This window comes from Lissotriton helveticus, chromosome 1_1 (assembly GCF_964261635.1).
Source record: "Lissotriton helveticus chromosome 1_1, aLisHel1.1, whole genome shotgun sequence".
NCBI classification, from domain to species: Eukaryota; Metazoa; Chordata; class Amphibia; order Caudata; family Salamandridae; genus Lissotriton; species Lissotriton helveticus.
In genome coordinates this window covers 1,158,884,413-1,158,904,699 of record NC_136057.1, presented here as the reverse complement: position 1 = coordinate 1,158,904,699, position 20,287 = coordinate 1,158,884,413, and the positions used below count along the sequence as shown (strand labels likewise).

The following is a 20,287-nucleotide window of genomic DNA, read 5'->3' as shown; positions in this document are numbered from 1 at the left end:
AGAGGTTAGTGGTAAGGGTTCACCATGTCATCGGTTTATAAATATTCTGGAGATATATTAAAGGAATGTAAATTAAAAATATAAACTTAAAAAAGTGTACATAATGAGCGACAACTAAATAAAATAAGTGAACCGTTTGTAGAAGCGTTTTATGTTTGATGATTAAAAATAGCCAAACGTTCCAATCTTTCACTGAAAATGCCATTTAGGCTCTCGAGTTTCGGTCAGAAACATAGATATTCTTCATTCTATCACGTTCTACTGTGAGTGTCTTCCACTGGCAACAACGGACAATATTTAAATAGCAACAGTAATGCGCATCTCTACCGTCTGTAGCATACAATGTGTCATTGCAACGTAAGCAATAACTTTGCAATATTTGGAGACGTGGTGAATGAAAACTGCTGTCCCTCGTTTTCAAAGCAGGCGAAGCTTGAAAAGTGCAACACTCACACTTCCACCTTCCTCCCAGATAATCTTTCGCAATACCCAGAGGCCTACAGAAAAATCAAAACTCACTATATTTCAAGACTGCTCGCCTGGTCTCGTGATGGGAAGAAGGCCTCACCTATTTGCGGAGAAACAGGACAAACATCGAAAACAGCGTCCCAAGATTAACAGAGAGAGAATAGAGACAGCCTAAAATCTGAGGTTTTCTTTTACTATTGCAATTATCATTATATGAATCGTTAGCCTGTTTTGTTAGATGTTGGGCTTTCACTCACCACATAACTACGAAAAAAGTCACCTACACCTATAGAATATGTAGGTGGAGATGGATATAAGCCAAGAATGGAAACAATACAAAAAAATGCCATAAAACGTTCCAAACAAGGGAACTGAAGGTCAAGAGCAACAGGTACAGGAAGCAAAAACAGAAGTTAAAGGATGGTAAGTAAATACAAGCATCCTGACACGGGCACTCGAGCATGCCAGTCCAATCCTGTGCGAAAGGACAAATGTAAACCAGGATAAATAGGGTGAAATTTTGGGTGGGAGCCGAATGAAATAAGAGTTGAACTGTGAAATGGAAACGCTGAAAGACATAGCAGGGGGAACAATGTAAATGGTGGGGATAGGCAAAAAGGACAACAACAGTGGATATGTGGGTAGAATACTGCACAACAGTGCGGACTAGGTCTAAACCCGAATAGCTCATTCGTCTCTGGATATTTTAATGTTTGTATTCTGTTAATTGTAGTCCTCTGTCTCAATGACAAATTAAGAACTACGCGTACCAGAATGCAACGGAAAAATGAACTATCCAGGCACAGACCTAGAGAAAGGTGGAATTGGAAAAGGGTGAGATGGGAACAGGTTGAAAAGGAAAGGCGCAAGAGGTCAGGAACGACGTGAAAGGTGGAACAGAAAAAGTAGAATTGTCAGGAAGAGGGAGGAACGTGCAGCATAGGACTGTGTGAAATAAAATCAGATTTAGTACAGGAAGAGCGGCTGAGCTCCTATTCTTGCACCAAACATTATTCCAGAGACCCGCGGAAGAAAAGCTAGGGAGTGTAAACGGGAACACGGGGTGTGAATATAACTGTGCTGTATCATGGTGGCAGCGACCCTGCCTTAAAATTACCGCAATCACGTTGACGAAGGTGGTCTTGCCGCTGTACTGAAGCCCCACCAGCGTAAGCTCCATCTCCTCCTTCCAGAATAGGGACTTGAACCAGTCCAACAGTTTATTGATGAGGGTCAGCATGTCAGCGGTGGGAAGGGAAGCGCCCGCAGAGCTCGAGCAGAATAGGGGCAACAGGGAAGCGCAGCTCAGGCAGCAAATGTCATATGACCATACACGTCACAAGACAACAACTCGAGACGCGACTGCAAGCGGAGTTTAACTCCATTTGGTACCCCCGGGGTACAAACAGGGCTTAGGGCCCTTATGATACCGAAATTACGCCTCCGGGGTACTGATGGAAAACCTACATTATTGTTGTATCGTACTTTATAAATTGTATATTCCTTTAAGGCTCGTATTAGAGCGAGCCTATCCATAGAATTGTTATGACATAGAATAGATTCTAATTGTAGAATCAGTTACTGCCTGACTCGTTGCTGTACAGCTGTGCTACTGGCATCACCTGTTCATTCCTTCATCTTAATAAATATCTATGCAAGAACCTGCTTCCACCTCTACTTTACAAGTGGCGACGATGGGGATTACTTCATAAACATCAAAAAAAAAAAAGATTTTTTTGTTCACCGTTATCTGCTTTCTCGGAAAACAAAGAAACCACGTCGGGAAGGAATACCTCACAGGAAAGACAAGAAAATTTAGCCTGGAGGAGGTAATTATTAATTTACGATTCTCCCAAGGATTCAGTGTTTGTGAAAACCTTTAAATAACTTTGCCCCGAGTGAAAGAAGTTAATTACTAACTTAACTGCTCGCATTTTTCAAAGCGCCTGCCAAGTTCCATTCACGCTCCTGGTGCCACGCGGAACAACAGCTGATGCACGTTCTGTTCTCTGCGAACTCACTGCGCGTCATCTCCCTAGTCAAGGGATGATGCATTCACACAAGGTTACGCTACGTGACCCCGTGTAGAGGCCATTTTAAGACTTGCATCTTACAGTTGCCAGGACAACTGTTAGAAAAAAGAAACGGAGCAGCGCCGAAACTCGCTTTTAAGGGGAAATAATTGTTTAAACACTGGATGAACATTAAACGAGGTTTCAATCATTAAAGAGACATTTACAAGGAGAACAGGTGAGATTGTCGGGGCACATAATAAATTGTTTTGTGACTGTATTTATTAAAACTTTTACACAATTTAGAGATACATTGGATGGATACTGGAGATCAACCCCAGGCAAATTTAGAAGAGAAAATGGCTCAACAGAATTTTGTGATTAGCCCTCCGCAACCTTTTTGGATTTCAGGCTCCCAACCAGACATGAAGTGGGTTGAATGGAAAGAATATTTCAATAATTATATTTGTGCTATTGATGAAAATACCAAAATGAAATCCGAACAAAAGAAAAGAATACTTTTACATTCTTTGGGTCCTATAGGATTAAAAACTTATTCACGAATGCAGAAAATAATAAATGCAGGTCTTAGTGAGTTCGATAATGCCATCGCTGACATGGATAGATACTTTGCACCTAAGGTCTGCATAGGAGTAGTCAGACACAAGTTTTTTCAAAGAAAACAAAAGAAAGAAGAATTGGTGGATGAATGGTTAGATGATTTAAAAAGACTCGCGATAGACTGTAAATTTGAGAATCTACACGATGACCTTATTCGAGACCAATTAGTTATGCACAATGACAATTCACCCATTCAGGACCGTCTTTGGGTAAACGGTGATGCACCTTTAGAGGATGTACTTGCCATCATGAGGAAGTCGGAGATGTCTGGCAGATGTGCTACTGTGATCAAAGACACGGTAAAAGATTCTGATAAGCCGTCTTCTGCTGTTTTCAAAATCCAAGGAACAACAAAAACACATAATAAACAAATTCAGAACAAGACCTTCAATCAAACCTTCAGGAATCAAGGAAGGGACAACAAAACAGATGACAGAAGGTGTTACCGTTGCGGTAGCAAAGAACATATGGCATACTACAAGTCATGTCCTGCCTTGAGGAAGAAATGTAGTGTCTGTGGGTTAATAGGCCATTTTAGCAAATTTTGTCGCAAACGTAGTAATGTCAAGTGTATTTGGAATGAAGATGTGAGTTCCATAGAAAGCGATGATGATGAGGATGGTTGTGTGAAAAATGTAAGAGGGAATTACATGTTAAATATTACTGATGAAGCAATGGAAGGTAAGCCAATTTGCGAAGTGTCCTTGGGGGGCATTAAAGTGAAAGTGTATGCAGATTCTGGATCTCCATACACAATAATTAATGAGGAAGTATGGAAGAAGAAATTCACACAGAATATTGGTCACAAGTTGAATGCCTCAGATGTCAATCCTGTTAGTTTTACAGGGGAGAAAATTGGCTTATTAGGTTTTAGATGGCTCACCTTTTTTTTTAAAGGTAGGGTTGCCAGAGGCAAATTGTATATTTCCAAAACGGGACCATCTGTCTTAGGATGGTATGATCAGAAGAACCTTCACATCATATTAGACCCCAATAGTAAAGAGAAGGTGCTGGTTTTAGATGAGAGTAGCAAAATAGAAGACGTCCTAAAAAGAAAATTCACCAATGTTGTGGGTGGACAATTAGGCGAGTTAAAAGGGTTCGAGCATAAAATTATGCTCAAAGCTGATGCACAGCCTAAGGTACATAAGGTCAGACCCATTCCCATGTTAATAAGAGACGAAGTTAATAAAGAAATCCAAGGTCTTTTAGCTAAGGGGGTCATTGAAGAAGTAGATACTTCTGAGTGGATTAGTCCTGTGGTCGTAGCAAGGAAATCCAATGGAAAAATTCGTCTGTGTATTGATTTACGCCACCTTAACAAAAATATAGTGATAGAGCGTTTTCCTTTGCCAAAAATTAACGAAATGGTTTCTTCCCTAAGGGGGGCTACTTGGTTTTCGACCATAGACCTTTCTGCCGCCTATCACCAAGTAGTTCTGGAACCAGAGTCACGCCATCTAACAGCTTTCATTACACCGTTTGGCTGTTTCCAATTCATAAGGATGCCGTTCGGCCTTGCATCGGCCGCGGCCGTATTTCAGCGATTAATGCATAAACTATTCGGTGATATGAAAGGTATTTGTTTTTTCCAGGATGATGTGTTAATTGCAGGTACTGATAAAGAAGACCATGATGCTAAACTTTGGAAGGTTTTTAATACACTTGATTCAGCAGGATTAACAGTAGAACTGACCAAGTGCAAATTTGGTGAGAGAAGTGTATCTTACCTTGGCCATATCATTAGTGAGGATGGTGTCAGTCCCAAAAAATCACTTGTGGAAAGCATTGTAGCCTTACCTGCACCTGAATCCAAAGAAGAAATTAAATCCTTTTTGGGTATGGCAGAGTATTGTGCCAAATTCATTAAGAATTTTGCTTCCAAAGTATATAACATCAGGTCTTTGTTAAAAAAAAATGTCAAGTTTGAATGGACCGAGAAGTGTGGAAGAGAGTTTGAAGAAATTAAATGGGAATTGCGGAAAGTTAATGCCTTATCCAGTTTTGATCCTAATTTAGATTGTTTTCTAACGACTGACGCAAGTGATAAAGGTTTGGGCGCAGTATTATCACAAGTGGGAGAGAATGGAAAAGAAAAAATTATATTATTTGCGTCAAGAGCTTTATCACCTGCAGAAAGTAGATATCCTATCATAGAAAGGGAAGCCTTAGCCTGCGCTTGGGCATTAGAACATTTTCGTGCATTCGTGTGGGGTAAGATGGTGAACATCAGAACAGATCATAAACCATTGGTCCACATCTTATCTACTGAAGGCACTGCGACTGCTTCTGCCAGGTTAGCAAGGATCTCCATGCGTATGAAAGAATACATTTATAGTATCACTTATGTACCAGGGAAAGACAATGTAGTAGCTGATTGCCTTTCAAGGTTTCCTTCCCCATTAGAAGAATGTGTAGATGACCCATGGGGAAATTTCAGAGTAGCGTTTGTACACGATTCTGGTGTTCCAGCTATTAGCAGGGAAGACTGGTTAAAGGAACATGACAAGGATAAGGAATTAGTAGAAGTTTCGAAATTTATTTGTCAGGGCTGGCCCAAAGAAAAATTCTTGTTAAATTCTTTGAAATCGTTTTGGGAAATACGATCTGAGCTATCTTTTGAAAAGGATATCTTAATGAGGGGAGACAGAATCGTTCCACCTGTCGGATTAAGGAAAAGAATCTTACGTATGTGTCACGAAGGACACTTTGGTATAGTAAGGACCAAGTTATCTGTCAAGAATCTATTTTGGTGGCCTAAGGTTGACAAAGAAGTGGAAGTTTTTGTGAAAGATTGTTCTGTTTGTAACTCTGCAGATAAATCCTTGAGGACATTACGACCTACAATGAGTGAGGGACTCATTCCAGGTATGCCTTGGGAAACTATCGCTGTGGACATTTTTGGCCCTGTTGGTGATGCAAAAGAATACGGTTTGGTTGCCATTGATCTTTTCACTAAGTGGCCAGTAGTTAAAATTGTAGATAAAGTAGACACTCAGACTGTGTTGAAATTCCTGGACAAAATTTTTGTAGTAGAAGGCTTACCTGTGAATATTCTTACAGACAACGGAGTACAATTTCTTTCACAGGCTGCTAAAGAATATTTTGAGAAGTGTGGCATCACACACAAAACTACGTCCTTGTACAATCCTAGTGGGAATGGAACAGTAGAACGCTTTAACAGGGTGATAAAAGGCATTTTACAAGCAGCTAACAACAAAAGATTAAATTGGAAATTGGAAGTGCAGAAGGCTGTTTGGTCTTATAAAGTAACTTTAAATAATTGTACTGGTGTGTCCCCTTTTGTGATGATGAGAGGTAGATTACCCAGATGCAAATTCAACCCAGGTTGGATTTTCAAGGATAGTGTTCAGGAATGGTCCCCAAAGGAAGTCAAGGAAAAATTGGAATTGGTTCATGACAGAAGTAAAGAGTACTTTGATAAACGACATGGCGCAAGAGATGTTATTATAAAAGTTGGAGACTGGGTAAGGATCAAGAAACCATTCAAAGTTATGAAAGGTGAGAATAAATTTGATACTCCAAGACAGGTTATTGAAGTCCTGAGGAACTCGGTCAGATTAAGTGACGGTAAAGTTTGAAACCTCAAAGATGTTGCTTTTGATGTTTGTCAGAATCATAATGAGGTACCACCAGTAGGAAAGAGATCAGGAGATTTTGATTGGGTGGAAGACTATTTTGACAACAGTGAGTTACAGACTCAGTTAGCGTCTAGAAGTTCCTTTCCCCAGTTAAGAGAGGGGGAAGTGGTGGAAGATGTTCCTGATTCTCAGCTTGGAGAATCTTCATGTTCAACTGATCAAGAGGTTGTAGTATATAAAGAAGCAAATGAGAATTCTCCTGATTTAGAGTTGGATACAGTTTCTTTTCCTTTTCCAAAAGCATCCAACGAGGAAGGTTCTAAGAGGACTAGAGTTTTACCAAGTTGGCTTAAGGATTATGTTAGATAGTTCCTAGAAGGTATCACCTAGTTGCTTATGTTAGGGTTGTGTAGTTCTTAGAGTTGTTTGTTTAATGTCTGTATGCTCCTCCCTTAAACCTTTTTCCCTTCCCATCCTATGTCCTTTGTTGTTCTTTAGGAAGGGGGGGGATGTGTTGTATCGTACTTTATAAATTGTATATTCCTTTAAGGCTCGTATTAGAGCGAGCCTATCCATAGAATTGTTATGACATAGAATAGATTCTAATTGTAGAATCAGTTACTGCCTGACTCGTTGCTGTACAGCTGTGCTACTGGCATCACCTGTTCATTCCTTCATCTTAATAAATATCTATGCAAGAACCTGCTTCCACCTCTACTTTACAATTATTTACTATGATTTATTCCTAATGGCGTGCCCTGGATGCGTTTCAACGCACGCTCGAGACGCCACGCTTCTTCCGAGCACTGCGGAAGTAAGGCATCCTGGCAAGTGAGTTCAATAGAGCCCGTTGTCTATTTTTAGTGCCTGTTGTCAAAACTGTGACATAAAAATAATAATTTTCATAACAGTTTTTTTTGGGCAGTAATCCACATTAAATGTGTTGGGTTTCCAAGGTAGTGAGATCGAGCGGTTTTGGAAGTTTGTTTTTGGTCCCATTGATAATAATGGCTCGAGACTATTTCGAGGGTGTTGCATGTTTTCAGGACAGTGCAGTGGACTTAGGGGCGAGGGAGTATTTTAGCCCTCTCCCACACCCCACATAACCTTAACGTTAATTTTTAAGATTATCAGTAAAGACTCCTTTGCGTGTTGGTTTTGCAGCAGTTGATGCTTTCTCCAAGATATGCCGTCAAATGTCAGACTAATGTCCTGGCTAGTAGTTAATCGTTCTTTTAACCAAGTGTTTACTTTTCATTTTGCTGACTCAAAAGTGTGAAGGCATTTTTTTTACTTGTTCCAATTTACAATATTCATAGCTGCCAAGGTTTCAGATTGCCATGTGTGACATTTTCATAATTTCACTGTAGTTATGAGTGACATTTCAACAACTATGAGTGACACTTCCTCGCGTGCAAAATCAAGCAATGACGATGGGGGAAACCTATAAATATCAGTAATTACACCTATTTGAACAATGAGATGGTCTTTAGGATCATATCTTTAAACACATGTAGTTAAGATAAAAGGGTTTAGACCAGACTGGTGACCAAAAACTCTAAAAAGTGATAAAACAGGCAATTGACTTTCTCCATCTATGCATGAAGGGACTGGAAAATATCCCTGTATCCATCAGGACTGCCTCAACACTGCTGCAACTGAGGAAAGAGTTGTAGACACACCATTTTAAAACAAGCATTTGCAATGCAATAGGTCTCGCATTAGGAAAGTTTGAGCTATTGGTATTGTAAATGACAAAGTTTTTATTTATGTGTTGGTTTTGAAAATAGCCAAATTAATAGCTTTGTCATTTACAATGCCAATAGTTTTAACTTTCGCAAATGTGACACCTATAGCATTTTTAATGCGATATGTGTTGTATTTACGTGACTTAGATGTATTGATATTACAAATAACAATGAATTTTAATTTTTTAAAATAATTAATACTTAAATAAAAGTTATTGTAATTTATAATGGCAATAGCTTAAACTTTTGTAAATAACTTTTTGGGAAGATTATTTTCAGTGTATTTTATTGTGAAGAAAATCCAAGAACAGAAGTGAAATATTAACATCTTTTTGTGACATTTGTAATAAAGCTTGAAACATTTAGAGAACATATTTGAACCAGTTGTTGTTGAATGGTTGCACAGATTGATCCTGTGGTGGCGCCGAGTGATGTTGTGGTGGCGACGAGTTATGCTGTGGCGTTCAGAGATGCTGTAGTAGCGCATAGTGATGTTGTGGTGCCCCTGAGTGATGCTGTGGTGATGCAATAGATAGATAGAGTGAGGGCGATAGATGGATAGAGGGCGGGCGATAGATAGATAGATAGATAGATAGAAGGATAGATAGATAGAGTGAGGGCGATAGATAGAGTGAGGGCGATAGCTAGATAGACAGATAGATAGAGGGAGGGCGATAGATAGATAGACAGATAGATAGATAGAGTGATGGCGATAGATAGAGTGAGTGCGATAGATAGACAGATAGAGTGAGGGCGATAGATAGATAGACAGATAGATAGAGTGAGGGTGATAGATGGATAGAGTAAGGGCAATAGATAGATAGATAGTGAGGGTGATAGATAGATAGATAGATAGATAGATAGATAGATAGATAGATAGATAGATAGATAGATAGATAGATAGAGTGAGGGCGATAGATAAATAAGAGTGAGGGCGATAGATAGATAGATAGATAGATAGATAGATAGATAGATAGATAGATAGATAGATAGATAGATAGATAGAGTGAGGGCGATAGATAGAGTGATAGCGATAGATGGATAGAGGATGGGCGATAGATAGATAGAGTGAGGGAGATAGATGGATAGATAGATAGATAGATAGATAGATAGATAGATAGATAGATAGATAGATAGATAGATAGATAGATAGATAGATAGATAGATAGATAGATAGATAGAGTGAGGGCGATAGATAGATAGAGTGAGGGCGTCTATAGATAGATAGATAAAGTGAGGACGATAGATAGAGTGAGTCCGATAGATGGATAGATAGAGTTTAGAAACAAAACCATGAAGAGATCAAACAATTTCTTTTTTATTTTTACAGGTAAATACAAAAAAACTAAAGGCAACAACATTAAGGGGGAACAAGCAGGAAGTGGGATAAGGGAGGGGGTGGCAAATGGTGAGCACTTTCGCTGCCGCTTTGGTGTTCTCATTGGCCACGCAGCTCACTGAGAACATCAAAGCAGCCGAGAAAGTGCTCCCAAAGGCTGCAGGCTGACAAATGATGCACGCGCCCGGCGCACATGCACTGTACCTCATCCGCCTGCAGCCTTTGGGAGCACTTTTGAAAGTCCCTTACTATACTCTCGCAGAGCAACGTATGCACGTTGGCTCAGCGAGACCTAAACAGGGACAAAATCATAGAGAAAGGAAAATAAACACACATATGTGACACCTGAGATTGCAGTGGGCAGAACAGCAGACTCCTAAAAAGACTCACGGGACAAGTACTTTGTTTTTAATTTGTGTACAAAATAATGAACAGTCTCTGAAATACATTTCCAAACTATGGAGATGCATTAGGCATGGAAAAAGGTACATATACAAACCATCCACTTCAGCCACAGATGCCCAGGTAGTCATTAGTCATTACTCTGAAGTCAATGCAAGGACCGAAAGTCTACTTATCGAATTAATTGATGTAGGTGTAGAATGTTGCTCTAGCATCAAAGGACATCTGGGTTTTGACTTAATCTTTGGCATAAAATATGCTGCCAGAAGTTAAAAAACCTTTATAGCTATAGCCCATTCAGCAGAATCCATCAATGAGAACAGGTCAGATGCCAAGCATGCACATATGATTTATATGTTATTCTAATTTATGTTATGGTATATTTGCTGTACGCATTACCAATTAGAGTGCATTATTAGTTGAAGAAAGGTGGGCATGGTCTGCTGAGGTTCCAGATAGCCACTACATTCCACTCCCGCTTTGTGCTCTCTTTTTCCACCTACTGAGCCGTTTCTAGCCGCCATGTGCTCATTGAAGCATCAGGCCACAAATTGTAAATATGGGAAGAAGCGTTGTGACTGCCTAGAATCGACATAGTCAACTAGCGCAGCATGAGCTGAGGGGACTGCCCACCCACATCCCACCACCCACCCTTTTGAGTGGTATATACACGCTCACCCATATGCAGCTGGTGTCTGCCGCGGTACTTCCAATCAGCCCTACCCAGTGACCTAGGCAATGCCAATGCCGGGGGTTATACTAGCAGAAAGTATTCAGGGTAGTACCATAGTGGGACCAGAGCCACTGTAAAATGTAAAGTGGCTCCAATGATGCCTTAGGGGGTGGAGAGGTGAGCTTCGGGAGAGAACATTGCAGTTGCAACATCTCCAAGCTCTCCCCGTGGCCTGGGTATACAGCTACCATGTTCGGGAACCGGAGAGTGAAGCACACGCTGGCTGGTGTTTGAAGTGATAGGCGGATCAGTCCTCTGGGCTCTCCAAACAGCACTATGAATAATCAGTCCGCAAATGATGAATTCTTGATATGCTTTCTTGCCTGGGTGTGACAAGGCTCATAAGAAAAATAAGTTCTTCTGTGTGTGCATATCAGCTCATATGTGGCACCAAATGAAGATGACATGGAAGAGAGATTAGTCTGATTCAACCACCAAGATCAGCACTTTGGAAGGCAATGAACGCAAGCTCAAACAGATAGTGGCATAAACACTTTTAAAAACTGTTCAACCACGCCCTAAAACGTAATAAAACAAGAATTGGTTTTGCTTATGTGAAAATCTATTGACTTTGTCATTGTTTATTTTAACATGCTGTACAGCAGTCGAGCTGCTTTGCAACATGGCTCAAAGTATTAAAAAAAAAAGGTGATATGGCACCATCAATGCTGACCACGCCATAGAGCATTTTTTATTGACCTAAAGCCATATCGAACAGCAGATCAACTGCTCCGCAGCATGTAAAAACAAAGAAAGTCATTATCACAGCATGCCGACAGGCGCCCCACGCTGCTAACTGATAGCACCTCTCCCGGAAAGGACCTATAATTAACACAGCAGGTCTTCCAGATAGGAGCACTCTAATTGAATGAACGCGCAAAAGCTGTTCATGTGAAGAACGTTCACAGACCAGAATCTGCTTGTGGGAAGTGCTTTCACACAGTTTGCTACCTCGTACTTTTTTTTGCTTTAGATACTTGCACACGTGCCACCATTGCCTACGTAACGTTTGTTCTTGTGCTTGAGTGTCCTCCATTTATTGCAGTATTATACCTCTACTTGTACTTTGTACGCTTTGGTAACCTGCACACATGTCACTTTTTCCTCCTGTAATGCACCGTTTGCTATCACTTGCACTATGTTCACTCGCGAGTGTAATTTTTGCCTCATGTAATGTAACTTTTAAAATTTGTTCACTTGTATTGTTCTATTATATCAGTTCTGTTCCTTTTGTAAAGCGCTCTGACACCTTCGGGTAAAGTCCACGCTATATTAAAACGCATAAATAAAAAAAAAGAAAATAAAAAAATAATACAATGGGCCGCTTGCTGCTTGAATGGGGAGGGGTGGGAGAGACGCGCACGCATTGTGGGCGTGCACATTGCCGTGGTCTGCGGCTCGTGCCCAGTGGCGGCGCCTGCAGGCTTCACCGTGCTCAGGTCGGTGTGTGCTGCGCAGGTCGTGCGGCCCAAGGAGGGGGCCGCCGGGGCAAGGACATGGCGTGCCGCGGTTTGCAGAGGACTCGGAGGTGGGAGCCGCAGAGGTACTGCTACTGTGGTCGGGGGTGTTGTGGGGGATGCCGGGGTGTACTGTAGTTGCGGGGGAGGAGCACTTTGCTGCGCGGGCAACAGGGGCTGCCGTGTCGTGGAGACGAATTTAAGGGGCTCTGCTGTTGGGATGCAGTGGTGGGGGGCTCATCCTCAGCGCCGGAGTGGTGGAGAGTGCCACCATTGCCTACGTAACGTTTGTTCTTGTATTTGAGTGTTCTCCATTTATTGCAGTATGACACCTCTACTTGTACTTTTTACGCTTTTGTAACCTGCACACATGTCAGTTTTCCCTCCTTGTACTTTGTTCACTCACGATTGTGACTTTTGCCTCATGTAATGTAACTTTTGCTTTTGTAATTTGTTCACTTGTAATTTTCTCCTCATGTATCAGTTCTGTTCCTTTTGTGAAGCGCTCTGACACCTTCGGGTAAAGTCCGCGCTATATAAAAACGCATTAAAGGAAGTAATAAATAAAATTACATGGGGCGTGGTGGTGTGGGATGGGACGGTGGTGGGTGTGGAGATGGGCAGTGGCGCTGTCGGGCACCGTAGGTGAATGTACAGTGAAGCTTCTGCCACATGGCGCCGCCCAATCACGAAACAGAGGGTTGTTGTCTCCGGAGTGGTCTGATGGCTGTGGTTGTGCATGTGTCTCCGGAGTGATCTGGTGGTTGTGGTTATCCATGTGTCTCTGGAGAGGTCTGGTCTGCTGAGTGCTGCCGCGTCTTCCGGGGCGCGTTCACACTGTTGACTCGACCCTGATTGGCTCGCGCCAGCTGTGCACGCTTTGTGGCAGGCGCGTATCACGTGCGCGTCCACAAAGCAGAATCTGCAAGAAGCTGCGCGTGCCCCGGTCTGTCTCCCTTGAGAGGCATCTCGATGACAATAGGTCTCGAGAGCGAGACCTAAAAACATGGCAGCACAATGCAGTAATATTACATGTCTCCTCAAAGAACCCAGGTACCTCTCCCATCACTTGCTGACTGCACTTGTGCCCTTCTCCACTTGCCTTGGTTTGTGCCACTAAAATAGCATATACTTAGAATAATCTCCCCTCACGGAAATAGAACTTCAGAGTACACTACATGGACACGTGCAAGAATGCAAACGTGTTGCTTAGTCATATATGGCGACTACTAACTAGAATGTTATCAGCAGAGATGCAATGTTAAATACAATAATCAAATAAAACAATCTTTTTATTCAAATAGTAGCACTACAGATCTGAATAACAATGTTGAAGTTATTTTAAAATACTAATGTATTGTATTGTCAATGCACGCCTAAACACATGAAAATAGTTAAAGTGCTGTTGTACCTTAAGGAATGTCAGCCGCTCTACAGACGAGAATCAGACCGGCTGCAGATACAGCCCTGCCTGTGGTTGTTTCTCTTAACCTTTTCTGTTTATTTGCTATCATTCTGGTACCCAAACTCGCTTCTAACAGTGCGCCTGCCTGGAAGCCCTCGCTGCCTGTGCCCTTACTTAGCTCCAGCAGATCCTAGAGGCCCTGGCTGCCTGTGCCATGACCCGGGTGTAAATGTCCGAAAATCCCCCTCTGCTCTGCAGACAGAACACGATTGACATGGTGAAAGGTTTCAGGCTCCCCCTGCGTTACTCTAGCCGCCCTCCGGCAGAGATAGTGCCTCTAATACGGGAGATGGGCTGACCTCACAGAAACGGAGGCTTAGGTACGGGGGTGGGGGAAGAAAGAGGGAATACATGTTTTATTTATTTACGTGAATTTTTATATAGCGTGCACATTTATGTAAATACATGGATGGTTAAATACAGTTACAATCCTAGAATTAAAAAATTAACAAAAGTAGGTTGTACAGTAGGAATTTACAATAGTGAAACTATCAGTAAGTACAACAGTGAGCTAGTGCTACTTGTGAGCAGTAGCAGCACTCATCCGATGAAGAGGAGCTGGTATCTTCAATGCCAAGCAGCGAGTGTGACCATAATACTGCAACTATTGTCTGAAACAGAACTGCTACTTAAAAGGTACCCAGTGTGACACACGTAGTTGTGGCGTGGGGAACACTGCACCGCTGTCACGGTACGAGTCAGCCAGCCGCGACGAGTCATGACTTCTCCCTGCACCTTGACTCGAGGCCTGGACCCGTGGCCTCTGCCATGGTGTCACACTCGCTCAAACACTGAGTCAGGAACTAAAGCCCTGGAAACCTGAATGACTATCCACCAACCTAAGCAGGGATAGGAAGTAATAGGGATAACTTCACTGTGAGGTCGATGTTGTGCCGTCCCGCCCGTCTAACGTCGCGGCCGGGTTAATATTATAATAAATGATTGCCCCTACTGCAAAGGCAGCAGCGCATTCAGTTTCAGACACACGATGACTGAGAGGGACGCCGCGCACAGCAGTCAGTCCAGTGCCCCGGATCACCGCTTCTGACCGACCTCTTCACTTCCTGTTACCGGAGGACTTGAGGTCATATTCTCCCCATTTCCCTCCCCCACCCCCCACCCTCGATGGCACCACAGCCTATAATGCAGCGACCGCCGCGCCGGGGTCTCGGTATTAATTGGGCTGCAGTCAGTGACTCACAGTGACTGACCCTAGCCGCGCAGCTGGCGCAGCGCGGGTGGGAATCTCGTAGGCACCCGTGCAGATATTGTAACATTGTCTGAGAGCAAGTGAAGTCTGCTGCAGCCCGGGGCACACACAGGTGGCGGAGCGCACTAGCACTTGGAGTCGTGGGCAGCCAGTTTCCGCGCTGCCAGCAGAGTGTGGACAGTGACAAAAATGCGTGACAATGCATTTCAGTGCGGTGATGCGGGAACACCACACTGAAATGCTTTAGCGTCACGCCTGATGCGTGATACTTGGCAGGCCTGAATATTGCTGGGGTACAACAGGAGAGTGTGAAAGAAGGCTGAAACATTTTACAGCACACATGAAAAAAACAAGTATTTGGTTTACCAACTACCCGTTTACAGTATTTAAAAAAAACAAGCATTGGCATAGCCAATAGGTCTTGCCTTTGGGACCTTATAAGTGTTTAGCCATGCAACAGTAGATGTCGTTGCACCAAGGATATTGTGCTGCATAACTAAACACTTATAAGGTCCCAAAGGCGAGACCTATTGGCTATGCCAATGCTTGTTTTATTTGGGGTTAGCTATGTTGTATTGCACGTAGTGATGGCTTTGTGTGGTAACAACGCGGTCGTTGTAATGGGATCGCGGTGTAATCACCGCAATGTAAAGGTCGTTTCCCGATATTGTACAGCTATTTGATTTATAATTTGAACTCTAAATTAAGATAACCAGGCTAAAAGAAATGGTAGGAGAGGATTGAGAACATGTAAAAGTCAGTTCTTTGAGCTTGCGAGGAGAGGTACCTTACACTTGCCTGCTGCCAAAAAAGAAAGAGGGAGATGGGGTTGGGCAGGCATAAAGTCGAAGAAAGACACTGAAATATAAAGACACCTTATTAGATGTTCCTTCTACTGTTCTGGCCATCATGAGAAGCATTAGCGAGCTATTTCCCAATAGAGCAGAAGAATGTGACACAACATTTTTAGCAAGATATCTAATTAAGAGATACTACTCATACATGTAGTGTTTCGTAGAACGAAAGTTCCTTATACTCAGTTGTGACCGTCCTGTATAGAGTGACTTTAAAAGATACTGGAGCTGCTATTGCCACCATGCTATATTGGACGCCCTCAAAAGGGGATCATTTTATGGAAAGAACGTCCATCCAGAGACAAAAAATTTGGTTATGCAACTCGGTGATAGATAGTGATGGGCCAGCTGCAATCACTTTATAGCATTCTGATATTGTGCGTGTAGGTAGCTTTGCTATCACCCATGTCAGACGCACTCACTGTGCTGCACCTTGGAAGCTAATGGCTATTTGGGGTTTGTTGGGATAGAAATCCGAGGGATCTCGGTCACCTGGGGTTTTCTGCAGTGGCCGCGCAGCACCTATGCAGTTTTAGTTGGTGTTTCCTGATTTGCCTGTGCGCCTCACATAGCGCCGAGACAGCTGCCCTTAGGCGCTCTTTGTGAAGGGGCGCACAGCTTTGTTCTTCATAATGCGGCAGATTAATGACACGGATCCTGCGGTCCAAGCTTCAACTCTTTCCTTGGAATCTCAGGCAGTTCTTTCATCTCTGAAAGTGCCTTTTTTTTATTGAAGACCCGACACTTATCTGCTGTCAGACTCTTCTCCTCTGTGACCCCTCTTGGATTTGCCATGTACTGATAATTTACGGTTTCTTTTCTTCATATATTGGTTTAACTGCAAATAGAATAGACCATTCAAGAGTTCTGTGCAGTCCCTGTGCTGGTGTCTTTACCTGTGAACAGATTTCCAGTATGTATGGCTATACGTTTACAAACAGTTATTTGTTACATATTCGTACCTCAAAATGTGTGTACTTTCCTATCTATAAATATGAAAGTACTTGTTCATTAATATACCAAACTGCTTCAGTGTAAGAACGTTGCAGATTGTGGTGTTGAGTGTAGAGATGGCGCCAACACCTAGGAGGTGTGTAATTGGGGAAAATACACTTTAGGGGCACACCTTAATAACCACACGAGACAGTTGGTGGGGCTTACTGCTTGGGCTCGCCTCCGTCGCCTAATTGGCGTACGTTTGCGCGTCCCAGCGTTTTTATGAAACATGGGTCACCTGACCCTTACATTATATGCGTGCATGTGACGTCACACAGCACGACACCACATTCCTCCCCAACAAGTATCAGAACAACAGGAGACTAGAAAATCCCCTCCCAACATTAGAGAAAACTTTCAGCATAAGCATTGAGACCATCCTGGTCATACTCGCCAATAATATATTTGGAACAGTCTTACGTGAAGTAGTCCTTCAATCGGCACGATGGTTCAGGATTTCTCCACAGCCGGTAACGGGACTGACCTCGCCAGGGAGAGCAAGCCACTTCTGCTTCAGAGGGAGACTCACAGCGACCAACCTCAGACGGAATCTGAGAGACCTCCACCTCCTCAAGGCGGGCACTGTCAGGCGAAGAGATGTTCAAGTTGTCAGAGTCTCCACAATCGTCCACGGGACCCTGTTCCGCCGTTTCCTCGGGACAGTCCTCGGTGGCAGCCACCTGACTGCCTTCGACTTCTGGATGAGTCAAGAAGGATGCTGAGATCTCCGGGTGATACCTCTTGAAGTGAGACACATTGCGGGCCACAGTCTCTCGGCCTCAGGCTGCAATGATCTGAGTTCCCTTGACATTGACTACAGTCCACGGCTTCTTTTTGTAGGGCAGATGAAACTTGTCAGTGGCAAAACGATTTTTGAGCAGTACCAGGTCTCCTTTTTCAAACCTTCGAGTCTGGGCATTTCGTCACTGACTGACTTTGGCGTAGGCCTCCCTTCGACGAGCATCATTCATTGTATCATCGGGGGTCTGCGGCTGCCACTGAGGGTGATGAGGTATTGAGTCAGTAACCACCCGGCCCATCAGCAGATAAGCAGGAGCCACCCCCTTAGTGGTGTGGGGGGTTTGGCGGTAACTTCGAAGAAAAGTGAAGATGGCCAACTCGATAGACTGTCTCTTGTCATGAGCAATCATGATTACTTTGTTTTGAGTCCTCATAAACCTCTCCGCTTCACCATTGGGGAGTGATCCGGCGATGTCGAATGCCAAGATTAGTGAGGTAGGTAGCCAATTCTTGCCCCTGGAATGGAGGCCCATTGTCTGTGCGCAGCTCCTGTATTAAGCCATTTGCTGCCATAATCTTTTCAATCTTGGGTATCACTTCCGCAGTATTGGGAGATGTCACAATTTCAACTTCCGGATACTTTGAATGTTCATCAATGGCCACTAAGGTATAGCGGCCGTTTGGAAGACTCCCGAAATCCATGCAGACGCAGGACCACGGAAACCTCGGCCGAGGTTCCGCAATGACTGTAGCAGGACGGGGCATTTCCCCCGTGGCTTGACATGATGAGCAGGATCGGACCGTAGCCTCTACCAATTCGTCCATTAGGGGGAACCACACTTTGGTGCGGAGCCGGGACTTGGTTTTCACCATGCCTTGGTGCCCTATGTGGGCCAATTGTACGCATCTGTCCATCAGAGATGTGGGAATAACCAGCCGGTGTCCCCTCAGCAAAAAGCCCGTCGGGTCTTCGGTGAGCTCATCTCTGACATGGTATAGGCTTTCCATGATTCACTGAGCAGAGAGCTTTAGAATCTTCCACTCCTCTTTAGCCTTGCGCCAGTTACCACTTTGTAGAGCCACCTTGGCCCGTTGCAAGCACTCATCTTTGAATGTCGCTTCTGTGAGATCCTCCATGGAAAGGGGAAGAGGACATGACCGGGCCGTCACACATTTAACATACTCTTCGGTGTCAGCGGCGTCTTCCATCTCCTTGACGGTGGCTGCTTGGGGATGCGGGACAGATAGTCCGCAGGATTGCGGGACCCTGGTTGATATTCTACCTTACAATTGTAATCTTGAAGCTGCAACATCCACTTCTCAATCCGAGGACGCGGTTTCGTGGACGTTCCTGAGAACAGAGCCACAAGAGGTTTGTGATCCGTTGCTACCACAAATGGTTTTCCGCAGACATATATATGAAAATGGCGACACCCCCAATGGATGGCAATGGCCTCCTTCTCTATTTGAGAGACCTTTTCCGGATCGGGATTGACTCCCTCGGTGGAGAAGGTGTAGCCGAAGAATTGTAGCCTTTTCTTCAAGAATTCGCACTTTTACCGATGCAGAGTGAGTCCTGCGTCTCAGGCGGCGGAGCACTTGGGTGAAGCGAGCGTTGTGTTCTGGAAGCGATTTTGCATGCACCATGATGTCGTCACTGACATCAATGATGCCGGGGATGTCCATAATCAATTCATGTATGATGTTTTGAAACACCTCCGCGGCACTAGATACGCCGAAACTCAGCCGAGTATAGCATCGGAGCCCCACATAAGTTGAGAAAGTGGTAATGTTTCGTGATTCTTCATCAAGCACCAGTTGGTGGTATCCGGACCGTAAGTCAAGCTTGGAGAACCAACAGGCTCCAGCCAGTTCTCCAATGAGATCATCGATAGTCGGGTGATGTGGCGCTCACGTTTTATTACGGCATTTGGTAGTCGCATGTCCACACAGATCCTCACCGCGCCAGGCTGCTTCGGCTTCCGAGTGACTACAATGGGAGCGACCCGGGGTGTGGGACCTGTCACTTTCTCTATGATCCCGGCGGCCTCCAGCTTCTTAAGTTTCTCCTCTACCTGCGGTCACAGATAAAAAGCTATCCTCCGATGCCGTAACGCCACCGGTTGAACCGTTGGATCAATGTGAAGATGGACTTCTTTTCCTTTGAATTTTCAGATGTCCTCAAAGACTTCCGAGAATTCATCCAGCAAGTGTTGTATCGACTCGTGATGCACACTGAAGGCGAACGTCACCACTCCTAGATCTTCTGCGGCACGGGACCCCAGCAGCATACCCTGGCCATCTTCGGTGACGTACACATTAGTGGTGACGGAGCAGTCTCCATGGGATATAGATGTCTTGAAGCGACCTTGGATCTTCAGGGGATTCTCTCTGACCATATGCGAATACAATGATCGCAGACGAACACAACTTGGGTGCTGGGCACAGCGTCTGATGAACAGCGGATGCCATGATGTTGATAGTAGCCCCAGTGTCCACTACCGCCAGGACGTCCTGGGATCCTACACGGATGTTGCACTGCGGCAGACGTCGCGCTTTGCGGGTAGCGGCGCCAATCATGTGTACCTTGTGGACTACTCTCTCTTCCTCTTCATCATTATCCATGTCGCTTGGTGTTC

The 20,287-nt window shown here is 43.9% G+C and overlaps 1 protein-coding gene across 1 annotated transcript in view; it reads right to left on the bottom strand.

Moving 5' to 3' along the window:
• Positions 1-1,811, bottom strand: part of LOC144821909 (ADP-ribosylation factor-like protein 8B-A) — a 271,189-nt gene extending 269,378 nt beyond the window's left edge. Inside the window, exon 1 of the mRNA XM_078679061.1 lies at positions 1,586-1,811. Within this exon, the coding sequence (XP_078535187.1) occupies positions 1,586-1,708 (123 nt within the window). The 5' untranslated portion in view covers positions 1,709-1,811. The remainder of the gene's footprint in view (positions 1-1,585) is intronic.
• Positions 1,812-20,287: the final 18,476 nt, after the last annotated feature.